The 14,985-nt window shown below is 41.8% G+C and overlaps 1 protein-coding gene across 1 annotated transcript; it reads right to left on the bottom strand.

Annotated features, from left to right (window-relative positions):
- Positions 1-3,853: 3,853 nt before the first annotated feature.
- Positions 3,854-11,679, bottom strand: si:dkey-175g6.2 (uncharacterized). The gene is made up of 2 exons (XM_026942071.3): positions 8,189-11,679; positions 3,854-7,159 (listed from the first exon to the last, which is right to left on the bottom strand). Exon 2 carries the CDS (start codon positions 7,104-7,106, stop codon positions 5,259-5,261), a length of 1,848 nt encoding a protein of 615 aa, XP_026797872.2. The 5' UTR covers positions 7,107-7,159; positions 8,189-11,679; the 3' UTR covers positions 3,854-5,258.
- Between the last annotated feature and the right edge of the window lie 3,306 nt (positions 11,680-14,985).

Genomic DNA, 14,985 nt, shown 5'->3' with positions numbered 1-14,985 from the left:
CATTCCAGTGGCTTAGACACATGTTCCTGTATCTGAAGCTCAACTTGTTTTAAGCTCCCACCATCACTGGAGCTCTGTGAAGAGAAAATAAGTGAAAGGGAAACTGAGAAATAAGGTGAGAGAGGACAGTAAAGTAATGCAGAACAAGCCCATACTATTACATTCCTGGAATGATCATGCTATCACGCATTCTGCTGGAAATGTGTGGTTTCTTTCACTCAGAAGAAATGTGTGGTTCTCACCTGATTCTGCTCATCCTGTTCAGGTGGATTGTCTTCGAATGCTTTGGAGAAGGTTGACCTGTCTGTCTTCGTCTCACTGTGTGTTTTAGAAGTAGTTTTTATATTGTGTAAAAAAAAAAAAAAAGATGTAAGGCTTACATTAGTCAGTTAATCAGATATTAGCATTACAATATCCATTTCCTGTTTACAACAATTTCACAGAGGTTATCAATGAATCAAGCTGTGAATCACACCTAAAAGGCTGCTCTTAACATAAGCCCTACATGCCCTTACATCTGTCATTAACACCTGGCTACTCACCTTGTGCATGCCTGTGCGCACAGTCACCAAACACTGCTCCTGTGGCAGAACACTGCTGTTTGTTTTTCTCCCTCTTCTCTCTTTCCCTGAAACGGAAACTCTGACAGTTTAATAATGGATGAGTCCGAATGGCTCACAAGCAGATTTGCTGTAAAGAGTAAGCGAAGGCCAGCTTGAATGTCACACTGTGACTCGCACAGTATGCCAGTAACGAGGGTAATACTGTTATTAAACACAACCGCAGTTTTATGAACAGGTTTATTTACTGTATTAGCACCCACTTAAGCATCAGAATAAATAATGCACTTCTTTGCAATGACTTATGAGTATGACATTTATTTACAGACGAATTTCTCATTAACATTCCTCAGCATGTTTATTGATTATGCTGTATATGCCACTGAAGGAAGTGTGCGCATAATTTCCCATATATGTACTGTATGTTTCTGTCAGTATACTGTATATGTGTGTATTCATGTGTGCATTTTTCTAGCGTGGAAATGGTGCAGTGGAGGCCGAGAGTGAATGTAAGTGCTTATGACTGTGCAGTGAGCTCATTAATGTGGAGGTGGTCCACCACTTTATGGAGCTGTTCGATGCGCACTTACACAGGGTGAGTCACTCAAAGCTTCACCCCCATTCTCTCTTTTACTGCCTCCCCTTTCTCTCTCACTTCATCAATTTCTCACCCTCTCCACCTTTTCCTCTTCGCTTTTTCAGCCTTGCCTCTGGCACAAACAGCACCCGTTTGGAACGTGGGATTAAGTGGTAATGCTGTTGCTTCGCTCCACTGTTTTCTCTATTTTTTTTTTTTCTCGTGTTTTGCAGGTGTTTCAAACAGCGATGATAATGATTTGGCTGTGAATGCACACAGAGTGGGCTTGAGGAAAAAAAATGTGTGTATGTGTGCATCCTTCACAACACTTTTTACTTCTCTCAATTAGAAATGAGCTTTTAGCAGGCAAATTAATCATATAACAATCTGGGCTTGACACTTACTGCAGCTATAGTTAAATGTTCCATGTCTTGGTATAATTACAGCGTTATTGAAACATGACTGGCCTCCAGCAGTGTGCTGCCATTCTCTACAAGCTTTTGTCAGTATCTGACAAGTGTAAACACAAAGCACTGGGTATTGCTGCATGTATGTATGCTGTGTCTCGATACAATGACAAAAAAACATCTTGCTAGACATCGGTGCGTGATGGCACAAACACATTCCCGAATGTCGGTATTATTCAGAGCACACAGGATGTCCTGATCTGAATTTGCAAAACAACCTGTTTACCTCTGTAAGGCAGCTCTGAGAGCATCATGAAGACAATCTGAGCAGCGGCAGCTCCTGCACAGGCAGGGGAGATGATCATTATACTGCAATTATCATCATGCAGGTTTGGAATATAAAAGAGGATCAAGTGAATAGCAATATGATCTCATGGAGCTCTAAACAAATTGGCTCAATTATTATTAATCAGGGGAATATAGGGAGTGCGCAAGATGTGCTTTAGTCACTGGGAAAGTTTAAGTGGAGAGTGTTTTGGCCATTTTTTGAACCTCTGTCGTGCACTGGTTGGTCGGCTCGGAGGAGTGCATCATCAGAGCTGCTTCCAGCACTGCGTATGACTCAGTGTAATTATTCGTCCGTTTTTATATCTGAAGTATCTGTGCCTCTGCCGTCATTGCCTTAGACTACATTTCTGAGGGCTTGATTTTTTACAGGCATACAAGCCTTTGTTTGTGTGCGTGTGTGTACGCATATAGTTGTTACTGAGTGAACACAACAAATTTGACATGGGTGGAGCCACTGTTTACATTAAAAGTAGTTTGTATGTGATAGCTGATACATGTACATCATGGGTTTCCGTGTAGTCTTTAAATGGTTATATCACTATTACAGTAATTGTTGGTATACAGTAAAAGACTCTTTTGCGCCATGCTGCAGTGAAAATGTTAAATAGATGCGCAGAGTGGCTATAAGTGCTTATGACATCCTGGCATCCTTTCCCCATGGCTGGAAAAGGACAATCTCCTCTGTTCACTGATCAATTTCCTCTAGAAGAAGCTGTTTCTGAAGCTGATTGACTCACTGGTCTTATATTCGAAGTTTTTATCATTATCAGTATGTCAATTTTTTAATTTGTTGCTGGACCACCACTCATGGCAACTGGCAACAAACCAATTTTGGAGTGGAACATTAGTTTGATAATCAGTTTATAACCTTAAAAACTGGGATTTTAATCAGCTCTTCTTGAAAATCAGTTTTGAGAGACCCTAGAATGTTGGTATCTTTTTGCATTTTTTCCATAATTAACACTGATTGTGCATCATGACACAGTGAACATTGATAAGAGTGTAAATCAAATGCAGATAGTTTTGACCAGTGGGTGGTTGCATAATTCATGAATATTATCCACACTTCACTATGACAATGGATGTCCCATTTGCACAAACTGTGTCCATTCAGAGGTCAAAATGATTCTTTTGTGGTAATTCATCTGCATTTAATTAGAGAGCAATTGTTCGTACCGGAATTCGCTTTCAAGTCCTGCATATCTGTGAATCCATGGTATGTGTTTGTGTGCATGTATGGGTAAATGTGTGTTGCCATACACTAATGCTTGAGGTCTTGAGGTGCTACCTTAGGGCGATGGTTATTTTATCTAGCAAGTGTGAGTGCATGTGCAGGTGTTTGTGTCCAGTGTATGGGTATAAATCTTAATGCTTGAGGTTCTGCAGTGGTGCATGGCAGTAGATGACTCACCCGTCAATCATGTGACTCATTAATCACTGCAGCTCTCTCCCTCTTTCCCTCTCTCTCTCTCTCTCTCTCTCTCTCTCTGCACTCCCCCCTCCTTGGTTTCATTGTGTCTCCATAGTTATTCCTGTCACATCAATAGCCTTTTTACATTCCAGTCTCTCTCTACTATTGTGAATGACTCTCTTTAATATATACTCCTTCATGTCTCCTCGTTTCATTGAATGCCATCATAGTCAATTGGCTGAAGAAAATGGAGGTTTATTTTTCAGTGGTATGTGAGTTATAGAGTCATAAGAGGTTTGCTATGTATTTTTGCATGTATCTGTGCGTCTGCAAATGCAAGAATGTGGAAAACCTTGATTTTCCAATCAGCCTATTCTCCAAAATGCTTAACATGCAGAATTAACCAACCTTCGCTTAGCTTTATCTTTTATATGAGGCGTTTATATGGAGCACTTGTTTTGTTCATATGTCTTATCTTTGTTTGAGACTTATAATTTTCTATAGTTACTTGAATCTTTTTGCACACAGATTTTGATCATGTCCATCAGCTGATAAATGCATCATACCAGGATTTAGGTGACAATTCCAACCTTTATATATTGTCAATGTTACAGGCAGGTGAAAAGGAACAATGCTACACTGTACAATCTGTTAGTCAAAGTCCACTTTTGTCGAATGTAAAATGAAACAGTGCACTTGAAAGGCTTAAATGGCACATTATTCTGGATGACTAATCAAACGCTCTCCAATAAGGCATTTTTAAAAAATGATCTTTAATAAAATAGTGGTTTTTATTTTTTTCGTATAGCAAAACTAGTAATCAACATGCTGTTATTTACACATTGCACGCACTTGTTTATTTCACACTGTACAACTTACAATCTGGAAGGTGACATCAACAACAAATTCCTTTCACAAGACTAATTCACTTGTGGAAACAAAGATTTCTTTCTTAGGGTTTTTTGTGTTTTTTTTTTTAAATAACCACAGTTTTTCAAAGAGGCAAGTTCCCCCATATTTTTTTCTGTTTTTTTTAAGATGCAAATACAGATAGACGTGCAGAAGTTTCAACCTCAGTTCATTTCTCAAGACTTTTCAAGTGTTTTAAAACTTCTTTTGAATAGACATAATATATACAGCTTTCTTCTGACCCTCAAGACAAAGATACAATGTGTTGATAGAATGCTAGAACCAACCCATAAATTGTAATAAAGGCGTTTTAAAAATGTTTATGTGAGGCATTGAGTAAATCATTGGCAAGGTGAAAGAATACTGAAAAAACTACCGTCACAGGACATCCATCCATTAAAGACACCCACCATTTTGCATTTATTTAAACAGAATGGAAGATTTGCTTTCAAGTTTGTGGTGGATATTTGTTTTTGTTTCACATAAAGTTATTAGTTTCAAGGGTGCAAGACCTGCATGCACATGAATTAAATAGAGCCATATTAAGACAAAAAGACTACTGATAACAACTAAACATGGCCTATGAAAAAGATGGGTCAGTAATAATTTCACTAGTGAGTCAAGAATTCAGCCCCAAGCTGAGACCCTTTTTTAAAATCACTTAATTAATCAAGCATTAAAAGTAATCTTTGTGTAAACATGGGTCTCTTGCAATTGGCACCTAAAATGTTTTGACATGCAAGAGTAAAACCATACCTGAATGAAGCCTGTCAAATTCACCCGTAAGTTCTCTCACCAAATGAAAATGTAAACTGCGAGAGGAACAGAATGCAAACACACAAAGAGGGTCCAGTACCTCATTATCATCGCTTTTCTGGCCTAACCTGGAATGTTTTAAAAAACAAGAGTGGAGAAGTAACATAGAATTAGTCTTTCCTCAGCCCTTAACCTCACTCCCTCACTTTCTCCATTTTTCTCTTTGTTCTCCTCACTCTTTTTTCATCGCTATGGTTTATCACAGGTCTTTCCCACAGATAGAGAACTATCTAGAATAACCTTCGATTGTAGTAAATCTTCTCAATGAAGTTCTCCAGCTCATCGTCACTATCTGGCACAGGCTCTGGCTCATCATAAGCATAGTCTGGATGGTAATAATAGCCAGGTGCCACTGCACTTGGAGGAGAGCGGGCTTTGGGCACGGGGAGCGTCTGGTAAGTTCGGGGATGAGGAAGGATGTAGTTAGAAATGACTGTGTCTGCTAAAGGGTAGATGTTTTGGGGCCGGCGGGCCCCTTGCACCCAGTTTCGCTCCCTCCCCTTGGCTCTGTCTTTGTACCTACGTTTGGGAGGCTTGAAGCCATAACCAATGGGGTCCCCAAAGTTGTAGTCAAAGGAGAGTGCAGGATTTGTGTAGAAGCGTGGTTTAGGAGATGGAAAATAGACAGGATAATAGGCTCGATATGGCTTCTGATAGTAGGGAAAGGAAGGATATGCTAGTAACTGCTTCTCTGGCTTAAACCAGTAGTCCTGCTTGTGGAACTTGGATTTACTTTTCTCCTTGTACCACTTTTTATATGGGTTCATCTTGTAAGAGGATTTCTTTGGGGTCTTAGGGTATTGATAAAGGGGAGCCCTTTGTTTGGCTTTGAGTGGGACTAAAGGCCGGAAACGAGGGGCATTGCTGGGGGGTGGGTCCTTCCTCTTCTTCTTCTCCTCCACATCTGTAATGATCTCAACTACATCATCAGCAGGTAGGTGCAGTTTACTAGAGATTTCGATCAGCTTGTCAATTGTCTCTGGGTCCATTTCATCATCATCACTGTCCTCCACTTCATTAGACCGCTTGTCCTCAGCCACATTGTTGAGCAATAAAGCATTCTTCCTGTCTTTCATATAAGTGGCTGTTTTTTGTTTCCTCCCCATGTATTCCAGAAGCATGTCAGAGGCGATGTCTGCAAGTCTCTGCTCCTCCTCTCTCGCCTCTTGTGCCTCTGCCTCCTGTCTCCGCACCTCTTCCTGCTCAGCTCGTGCTCTTGCCTCCTCTTCCTCGCGTGGAAGGACCTCCTCCTCCTCTTCTATGAAGTCAAAATCATCCATGAAGTTTCTGTCGAGCTGGGAGGGGTTTTTCTCTCTCTCTTCCTGCCACTTGAGCTTCTTGCTGGCCAAAGCCAGCTGCTGGTTATAAGCTTTGTAGCCCTTCAGAGGTGGGAGGATCTCATTGTCCTGGAGACCAAGGTCAATGTTTTGAAAATAGCCCCTGGTTTTACGCTGTAGCGAGGTGATGATTTGGGCTGGGACCGCTGCTTTCTTACTGAGCAAACTCTGCAGAAGCCCTTCCTTTTCCTCAAACTTGTTTTCACCATTTCCATTCTCGTCCTCCTCATCTGAAACCCTTGGATCTGTTAGTCCTACCTTTTCTTCTCCTCCATTCTCCACTCCTTGCACTGCCTCAGTCACTCCAGACTGGGGTATCTCCATATTCTCCTCCTCACCTATGCCTTGTTCAGGTTTTCTGTGGTCCTCCTGATCACTCCACATCTCCAGCTCCTTCCATGGCTCCTTCTTCATGTACTCCTCTGTCTCTACCAGGTTTCCCTTCTCTTCTCTAGCTGGATGATCAAGAGCCTCTAACAAGACAGACACCAGCGCCCTGGCAGAGTCTATGTCTGTAAAGCGGCCCTGTCCCAGAGGAATCTGGAGGATGCCTTCCACTTTCCTGTGTGTCCTGACCGCTCCAGCTGCTGTGGCTGGTTCTGGGTGCACCAGCCAGAGTGTCTCATTGCTGGTGCCCGTGAGAGGGCTTTCAGTAAGCAGTGGGGCAGCAGCAGGTAGCTGTGGAGCAATGCTGAGCAGGACTAACAGGAGAGTAGAGGAGGGAGGATGGCAGCAGGTCATGTCCTTGCAGAGCAGACCAGATGGGGCTGGGGGAGAGGGGACGGGGTGAGCACCTTGCAGAGACAAACACAAAGCAAAATGAGTCAATCCTGGTGTCATTTATGCAATATATCGTATGACACACAACCCCCCTACCCCCTATATAATACGTATTTGTGTACTCATCACCATATCACCATTAACACCAGCACAAATCTCCCTTAAAGCACTGTATGTTTTAAACGATATTTAAATGATTTTATATGACCAAAGGAAATGTCCATCATCTGTTTCTCTCTCTATCTCTCTCTCTCTCTCTCTATATATATATATATATATATATATATATATATATATATATGTAGACTGTATATTCCTTTTTCTGTTATTAAAAAAATACATTTGTATTAGAATTACTGTTCATTTTTGCTATTTTATCACGTAGTATACCCGACTCATTCACATACCCATGGTAGTCTTTATTTGTTAGTTTGTTAATCCGAATTCGTGGAAATCACAGACTGACTACGCTATTCCAGCAAAACCGTAATACAGATAATAAGACGAATTTCCTTGTTTATAATTAACGAGTATTTCTCAGCCAGTATGTAACTTTAAAATGCAGTTCACAGTGCAATGCGAGACGGGTTATACCACAGCGTCAGTGTGGTGTCGTTATGCTGTAGCGGGAGATATGGAGCTGTGTGATTCTGTATTTAATCATATTCCAGATAAGTCCATATCGGAAACCTGTTTAATTTATTTCGTTTTCTATAGACATAGTTGGAATAATAGTACTACTGCTGAAGCTCAGGTACTTATCAGAATTACTTATCAGAATGAAATCCTGAAACCGTATTATTCTGAAAAAAGTCTGATCTTAGAGTATATTAGCTTTTTCTATGAGTGCTGAATATCCACTGTTTTTTTCTGTTTTTTTTTTAAGTGTTTGTCTGGAAACCAGCTCTTCGGCTAACAGTTTTCACTCAGATTAAAGCGCTGCCAGATAAAACGTTTGTCCAGACCCATACTAACTATAATTTAACTGTCTATGTCTTTTAACGTGTTGAAAAGAATAATAAAAGCGTAGAAACGCCACTCACCTGCGATCCCACACAAAATTCAGCTGCAACTCAGAAGCGCTCCTGTGCCTCCTGTGCGTGTCTGACGAATGAAGCTCGAAGATCTCAGTCCTTATTTAATTCGAAACTAAGAAAAAAAAAAGTTTCTTTTCCAGGCCCAGACTGATCTTCGTTTACGATTCACTCTTATTTGCACATGTGAAAGCTGTTATTGGTTGTTGTACGTCAGTGTGGCGCGTGATTTTTTTTTATCAGGACCGCGGACAGCTCAGCGCCGATAAGTACAGGCGCGTGGGGCCACGTGACCGACGAGTCAGCGCGCGCCGCCTTTGACGTCACCCCCTTCATTGATAAGAATTTCGTGTCTCGTTTGAACTCAGAGGGTACGTTACGCTGCTCTGATGAATGAACGGAAACGGCATGAATGAAGCAACTCTCTCCATTAAGAACGGAGAGCACCGTGCTTGGAAATCAGAAACATATTCTCGCTTAAACGAACTTCTCAAATTCCCTTTTATTCATTAAGTGGCGTGCGTTCGGAAGCAGAATGATGATAAATTATGCGTGGGCCTATTTAATTGGGAGGCTAATTGAAGAGTTTAAATAAAGTGAAACTCCTGTTTGGTGCACAGACGCAGCTCTTCTGGCGGCGTCCGGTATCCCCCTTTTAAAAACACTAGTTTTCCCCCCTTCGGTCTGGTATGTGTAGGGACTGAGTTGCCCGTTAATCGGACCTGGACCCAAGCCAAGCGACTGAGGCCGCCGTGACGCACGCGGCTCCGCTCCGCCGCTCCATTTCCGCTCCATTTCCCGAGCACCTCCAATTTGCCAGTCTTTGTCTCTCGCGCCCGTCGCCGAATTTCATCCATCTGGCTCGCGCGTCATCCTCTCATTCTGTCCCTATTTAGAGGCTATCATTTGTGGGAATTACGTGCATTTTTGGTTCAATTATTTTTACATACACATGATCCTTAAAATAGGACTCACTGGGATGCAATCCATTAAATTATATGAAGATGCTCTGCAGCAGCCTTTACTCACGTGGTTATAACTCAAATATTCATCCTCTTTAGGAATAAGGCCTAATTGCTAAAATACTCTGGCGGAGTCTTGACCCACCACAAACCCGCCAATCACAGTTTATGGTTGGTGTAATTGAATTAGTCGCACTGCGCATATTGAAGTCCCGCGAGTCTCATTGGAAGTGGCAGCGCCTTCGCACAATGGGAAAATCTCATTTCAACAATTTCTGAAAATGCTGGATGCGTCACGACATGTTCCTGAACCACTAATCAACTCCATGACACAAACAGGGCCTTCGGTCTAACGAGTATATCTAGTATATCTTGACACATTCAAACCAGTTCCAAACAAACTGAAAAACAAACCCACGCGCTTTAATTCTGACCGTTTGTGGTTTTGAAAGAGGACACGTTTTAACACGTGTTAGGCTCTAAATCCATATATTATTAGCTCCAAACGGAGTAAAGCTCGTGTGTTTCTACCTGGGCTGTCAGTGGTTAGGGGCCAGAGGGCAGAGTGTGATCCGCCTTGGCATTATCGACTGCCACTCAGCATTAGCCCAGTGACGGCCCTTCAGCTAGGCGCTTTCCATCCCCCGCGCTGACTCACCACCAATCAAGCCCCTTTAGAGGCAAAATAAAGAGTGTGTTATGGGGTTATCAGGTACCCAAAATGTAGCATAATTCTCACACACCATTTTACTCAGCACCAGTGAGAAATGAATAGTGCGTTAAGCCAACATTGCTGGGCTGTAAGTGCGCCTTTCTGGTTTCGTGGGTTTTCATCATCATCATCATCATCATCATCATTTCTATTCTTATTATGACTGTCATTACTATTACTACTAGTTTTATCATTGCTAACATTCTCCATGCTCGTTTAAATGGACACGCTCGCCGTTTTTTTCTTCTTTTTTTTCCTACTGTACCACAGATATGTTGCCCGCAATTATGAAAATGTGAAAAAATGCTTATCAGTTGTTAATGCATCAAAGTACAAAGGCGCTTAATGGAAGTGGCATAACATGCCCCTTATGAATAAAAGAATTCCTACTCCCACACGAGAAGAACGAAAAAAAATGATGGCTCTGAAAAAAAAAAAGGAAAAAGATTGGTCCTCTTGTGTTTCAGATGCTCCTCCGCTGCGGCTCAGGCGTAATGATGTGGAACCCGAAGCTCGCGCCCACACGCGGAGTGGGGGGTTGCATAAACCCCGAGTGTGTTTTTATTGCCGGTTCCGGTAGAAGCACCCAGTCCCCTGAGGCGAGCTCTGAGCTGCTGTGAAAATGTCGGACAGGAAGGTGGCTTTGTGCGCCACGTGGCCCCGAATAGCCTAGCCTGGCACATATTAACAAGGAGAGCGCGTACACCCGCGTCATCGCCGAAAACGGCAAGCACTAAAACGCGAACAATAAGCAACACAGCTTTTAATAAATCTATAGCGATTCGAAGTTGCAGTGGAAATGCGCTGCGTGCTTGAGTCCGTCCGTTTCGAGTCGCTTCGCTGCGTGAAACGTGCTCAGTGTCTGTGTTTAGCACGGATGCAGACAGTGTCATTAAGAGCACTGCAAGCGGCAGAGGGCATTTTTGTCCCGGTTCCCGGTCTGAGGCGGGTATTAGGTGTCTCGCGCCCTGTCGCTCCCTCATCGTGCGGAAAAGCTCCATTTTGCGCGCGCACGCCAACGTCTGCTCAAAACAACACGCTGAGCCTAAAACAATTCCTTTTAATAAACACGCTTCGTTTAGGTCCGTTAGAAATTTTAACGTTTAGTGTGGAAGTAAAGCGTTTGCCTAAAGTGTCCCTTGTGTACTGAGATTCCGTATTGCTGTCATTCTGTCAATCTTAGACTGGCGTATTTTACGGCACTGGCACAACGACAGAGACGAGACGAGATGGTTTGGATGTAAAAAGCCAAACAAATTTAACAAGCAATACTGTGTGTGTGAGAGAGAGTGTGTTGTAAAACACCCTTATTTCTTGCACCGTAGCCTATTTTATGATTTCGTCCACCGGAAAGCAGATTGAGCTTTGCGCGTGGCTTTATGTGCAAGTCCAGAATATGCACATTTATTCAGGAATAATATGCAGTGGAAACCTCTGGAGCGATGAACGCGCCAGTGACCGATTACACGGGAGCTCGGGCTTCGTATTCAGGGTTAATGAACCGCTTCATATCAGTAAGAGCCGTCGGTTCCCTAAGATCAATCACCTTTTCTCTCATGCAGAAAAAAAAAAAAAAAAAACAGAGACCAGCATTTTGCATTTTCTCCAAGATTTCAAATAACACGCAGTTATCTGATTAACGACGAGCTGCAAAAAAGGGGGAAAAAAGTAATTAACGCCTAAATAAACGAGTAAATGAACAGAGCACCCTGAGGTTAATGAATGCACTTAAAGCTTTATGCTGCTGTGCAGTCACAGCTGGTTCAAATAAACTCCCAGCAACAGACAAGACGATATATCCTATATACACAATCACATCTATCTGAACTGTAAGCTATCGAATGTGCAATTTCAATATTACACGTTAAATTACGTTTTTCGATTATGTTCTTTAAGAGATTATAAATCCCTTTTTTATCCCACCTTTAATTTTAATTGTAATTGTATTTTATTTATTTTTATTTTTTTGTGCTAATATAAAAACCTTTAATATGACAGAAATTATCAGAGAGTGTCCAGGTTGTGTAAGGAACACACACAGCAATATAATAAACGCATACAGTTTCAGTTCAGTGTAATCTAATCTAAAATGTGAAAATTGTTAATCTGGCTTTAGAAAATATATAGCAAATATGACCATATTTTATGGCCACATAACGATATCTCTAAGTTGAGGCCCCAGAATTTTAGGTGTCAGGTCTTATAGGAGTTTTCCATTTTTTCCCTGATGAATAAACACACTCTAATAAGATATCACTTTAATAGTAGCCTTTTATAGTAGGCTTTTATTAGTAGCGTAATAGTATGAGTGACTAATATCTTAGGACGTATTAAAGGCTTATAGGCTACTTCACACGTCATCCATTAGCAAAATGTAAACATTTTATAGTAAGCGTCCTTGGACTTGCACTTCATTTTAGATACCAGATTGACAGCTAATAATTGCATTTGTATTCTTTTCATTTCAGGAAATAAAGTGCACTGGGGGAGCTGAAGCGTGTCTGCTGTATCACGTCATGTCCGGTAGAGGGCGATACCGCGTCGCGCGCTCAGGCTTTATTTTATAATCCACACTCATGTGACGTTGCCAGGTTCTCGTTTAAATCTGGAATCATGGGATATAGGCTATTTTAAAAATGAAGTCTCTTTGGATACGTCAGTGATCTCACAGAAAAAGGTCCCTTGGGCTGATATTTGTCTTAAATAACATGACAGGGTAAATGAGTAAATGAATGGGTAATTTAATAAATGAATACACTTATAGGCTTACCATTTTAGAGAGCCAAACCAGTCAGCAGGTAGGTGTTTAGAGCTTTGAGGATTAAAAATGAGAAGTCGGTTATCTTTTTTTAATACAATATGCAACAGCAGTCAGCTTTTTGTTTTTGAGTGAGTATAGACTAACATTGTTGACTTAATGAATTCAGTGAATTAATAAATCCTTTTGCTGTGGGGAAACAGTCAGCACCGACGACACTGACTGGCTGTAGAGGTTTTGAGTCTGAGGGGATGAAAAAACTAGGAGCTAGATTCTTGTGAACGTCATTGTCTTATCGAAATCCTGTCGCACGTTGTCGACGTGTTTACACTCAAATCGCTTCAAGCGCGCGCACATCAACTCCGCAAGGAGTGCACGCGTGACGAGACACGGACGCTCACGAGTGTCCTCCAAAACTCCTTGCAGAAATGAAAACTGTTATCGGTGATCAGCGCGACTGGACGGGAAGTCATTTGAGAAATGCTTTAAACTGGGTAATTTGCCGATGTGACTCATCCAAGACACCCACAAGGCTACAAGTCTCTCTGCTCCAACCAAAGGAAGGGAGGGGAACGAATTATGACTGCGTGTGTGTGAGGTGGGGGTGTATTTATAACACAGTGGGGACCAAATGTCCCCACAAGCATAGGAACATCTGACAGTGTTGGCTTTGTGGGGACAACTGGCTACACCCCACCCCCACCTCACTTTTTTTCTTAAACTGAAGCTGCTGAACCCAAAACAACAACATCATAGAAGAGCCAAAAGGATCCTGTCTGGTTACTGAGGGTAAGGTTAGGGTAAGATTTAGGTGTAGGCATAGCATTAATAATTATGTCAAAGAAGATCTTCACAAGGATATTAAGATAAATGTGTGTGTATGTGTGGGAAAGAGAGAGAGACATACGCGGGCAGACAAACACGCACATACACACTGGGTGGGAGAGGGGGAAAAAGTACAGAAGATGAATGGAGACGGTGTGTGAGTATGCGCTAGTGGAAAAAATAGAAACTTACAAAGTAGAGTCACGTTCGCCTGGAGAGCTGAAAGATGTGTAAGCTCCAGATGGACCATGTCCGCCCTCGTTCTCGTCACTTCCATCTTCACAGTGAAACCAACATCAAAGACCAAAAACCTACAGCATGAGACCAGCAGAAGGCCAAAGAGCTCTCAGGTCAAAGAAAGGCTCAAAGACAAAATTGATTGACAATGACTTTAAGTCAGTGTGTATGTAGATGACTGATTATAGTATGGTTAAATGCACTTTAGCTTACAATTAACCCATTAGAAACTGCAAATGACCTGCCTAATTAAAAATTATACAGTCAGTTGGGAATATGAAAAATGCAAATGTTTTATGATGCTTTTTGTCTTGCCATTTCATGCATTTCTTTCTTCTTTTACTTAGACTTCACTTCCCCAGTCCTCAAAAGAGGAGCACCATATACCATACTCACACCGCTGTTATATTATCTCTGTCTGTGCCGCTCATGAGATATGTTTGAGTATGTGTGAATTGATTTCCTCCTATATGCTGATTGTGTGTATGTGTAGGCGAGGCTCGAGATAACATCTGTGTAATTTCCCCATGATGGCAGGCCCCATGGGAGCCAACACAGGAGATGAACTGACTTGAGCTAAGTACTATTAATCGTTTAATTACCACTGCCTGATTCAATCCATCAAATCATGCCATGGTGTGCCTCATACACTCAGGTCATTTGTGCCGTCAGCAAATTGCACAGCCACAGACGTAATACTGTTGTTTGATTAGTAAGTGTTATATAATGTGAAACAAACACAGTTGCACTTGTCTTTTGTCTAAGAACATCATACTCAGAAGAGTAGATGGCTTGCTGGTATAGGGCTATATATATATTTTTTTAAGGCTATAGATTAGTGTGATCCTTCTGGCCACTTTAATATGGGATGGAAATTAGGTTATTAGGTCATCTTAACATCTTTATGGCTTAATTACACAATAGTTTGAATTGGACCAACTGTACCACTGATGCCTCCTGGCTTTTTTTGAATGTAGTACTCTCTTAGAAAAGTGGTTTCTTGAGGTAGGACAAGGCAAAGAGAGTCTTAACAGGAGTCCATTTCCCTCCATCACCCCTTCTCCCCACTTGACCTTTTGCTGCATTTTGTCTCATCTTACAGATTAGCAGCCCAACAAGCAGTTATATACTGCTAAATATTCACTTGGTTTCTCGGCCTTGACACAGCATGATCTCAGTTCAGGTGCTAACTCAGCTGGTTCAGCTAACACAGCTTCAGCACTGAATGACTAATGAGCCATGCTCCATGACTTGCACTCGTGCAGCCAGTCTCTGAACCCCCTGGAAGCCAAAGACGAGCACTACCTATGTG

Source organism: Pangasianodon hypophthalmus, chromosome 17 (assembly GCF_027358585.1).
Source record: "Pangasianodon hypophthalmus isolate fPanHyp1 chromosome 17, fPanHyp1.pri, whole genome shotgun sequence".
Classification (NCBI taxonomy): domain Eukaryota; kingdom Metazoa; phylum Chordata; class Actinopteri; order Siluriformes; family Pangasiidae; genus Pangasianodon; species Pangasianodon hypophthalmus.
The sequence above is the reverse complement of the archived record's forward strand: the minus strand, read 5'-3'. Positions and strand labels throughout refer to the sequence as shown.

Bases quoted from the DNA above. Each gene is read 5' to 3' on its own strand.
- si:dkey-175g6.2 (XM_026942071.3), bottom strand. From the start codon at position 7,106: ATGACCTGCTGCCATCCTCCCTCCTCTACTCTCCTGTTAGTCCTGCTC.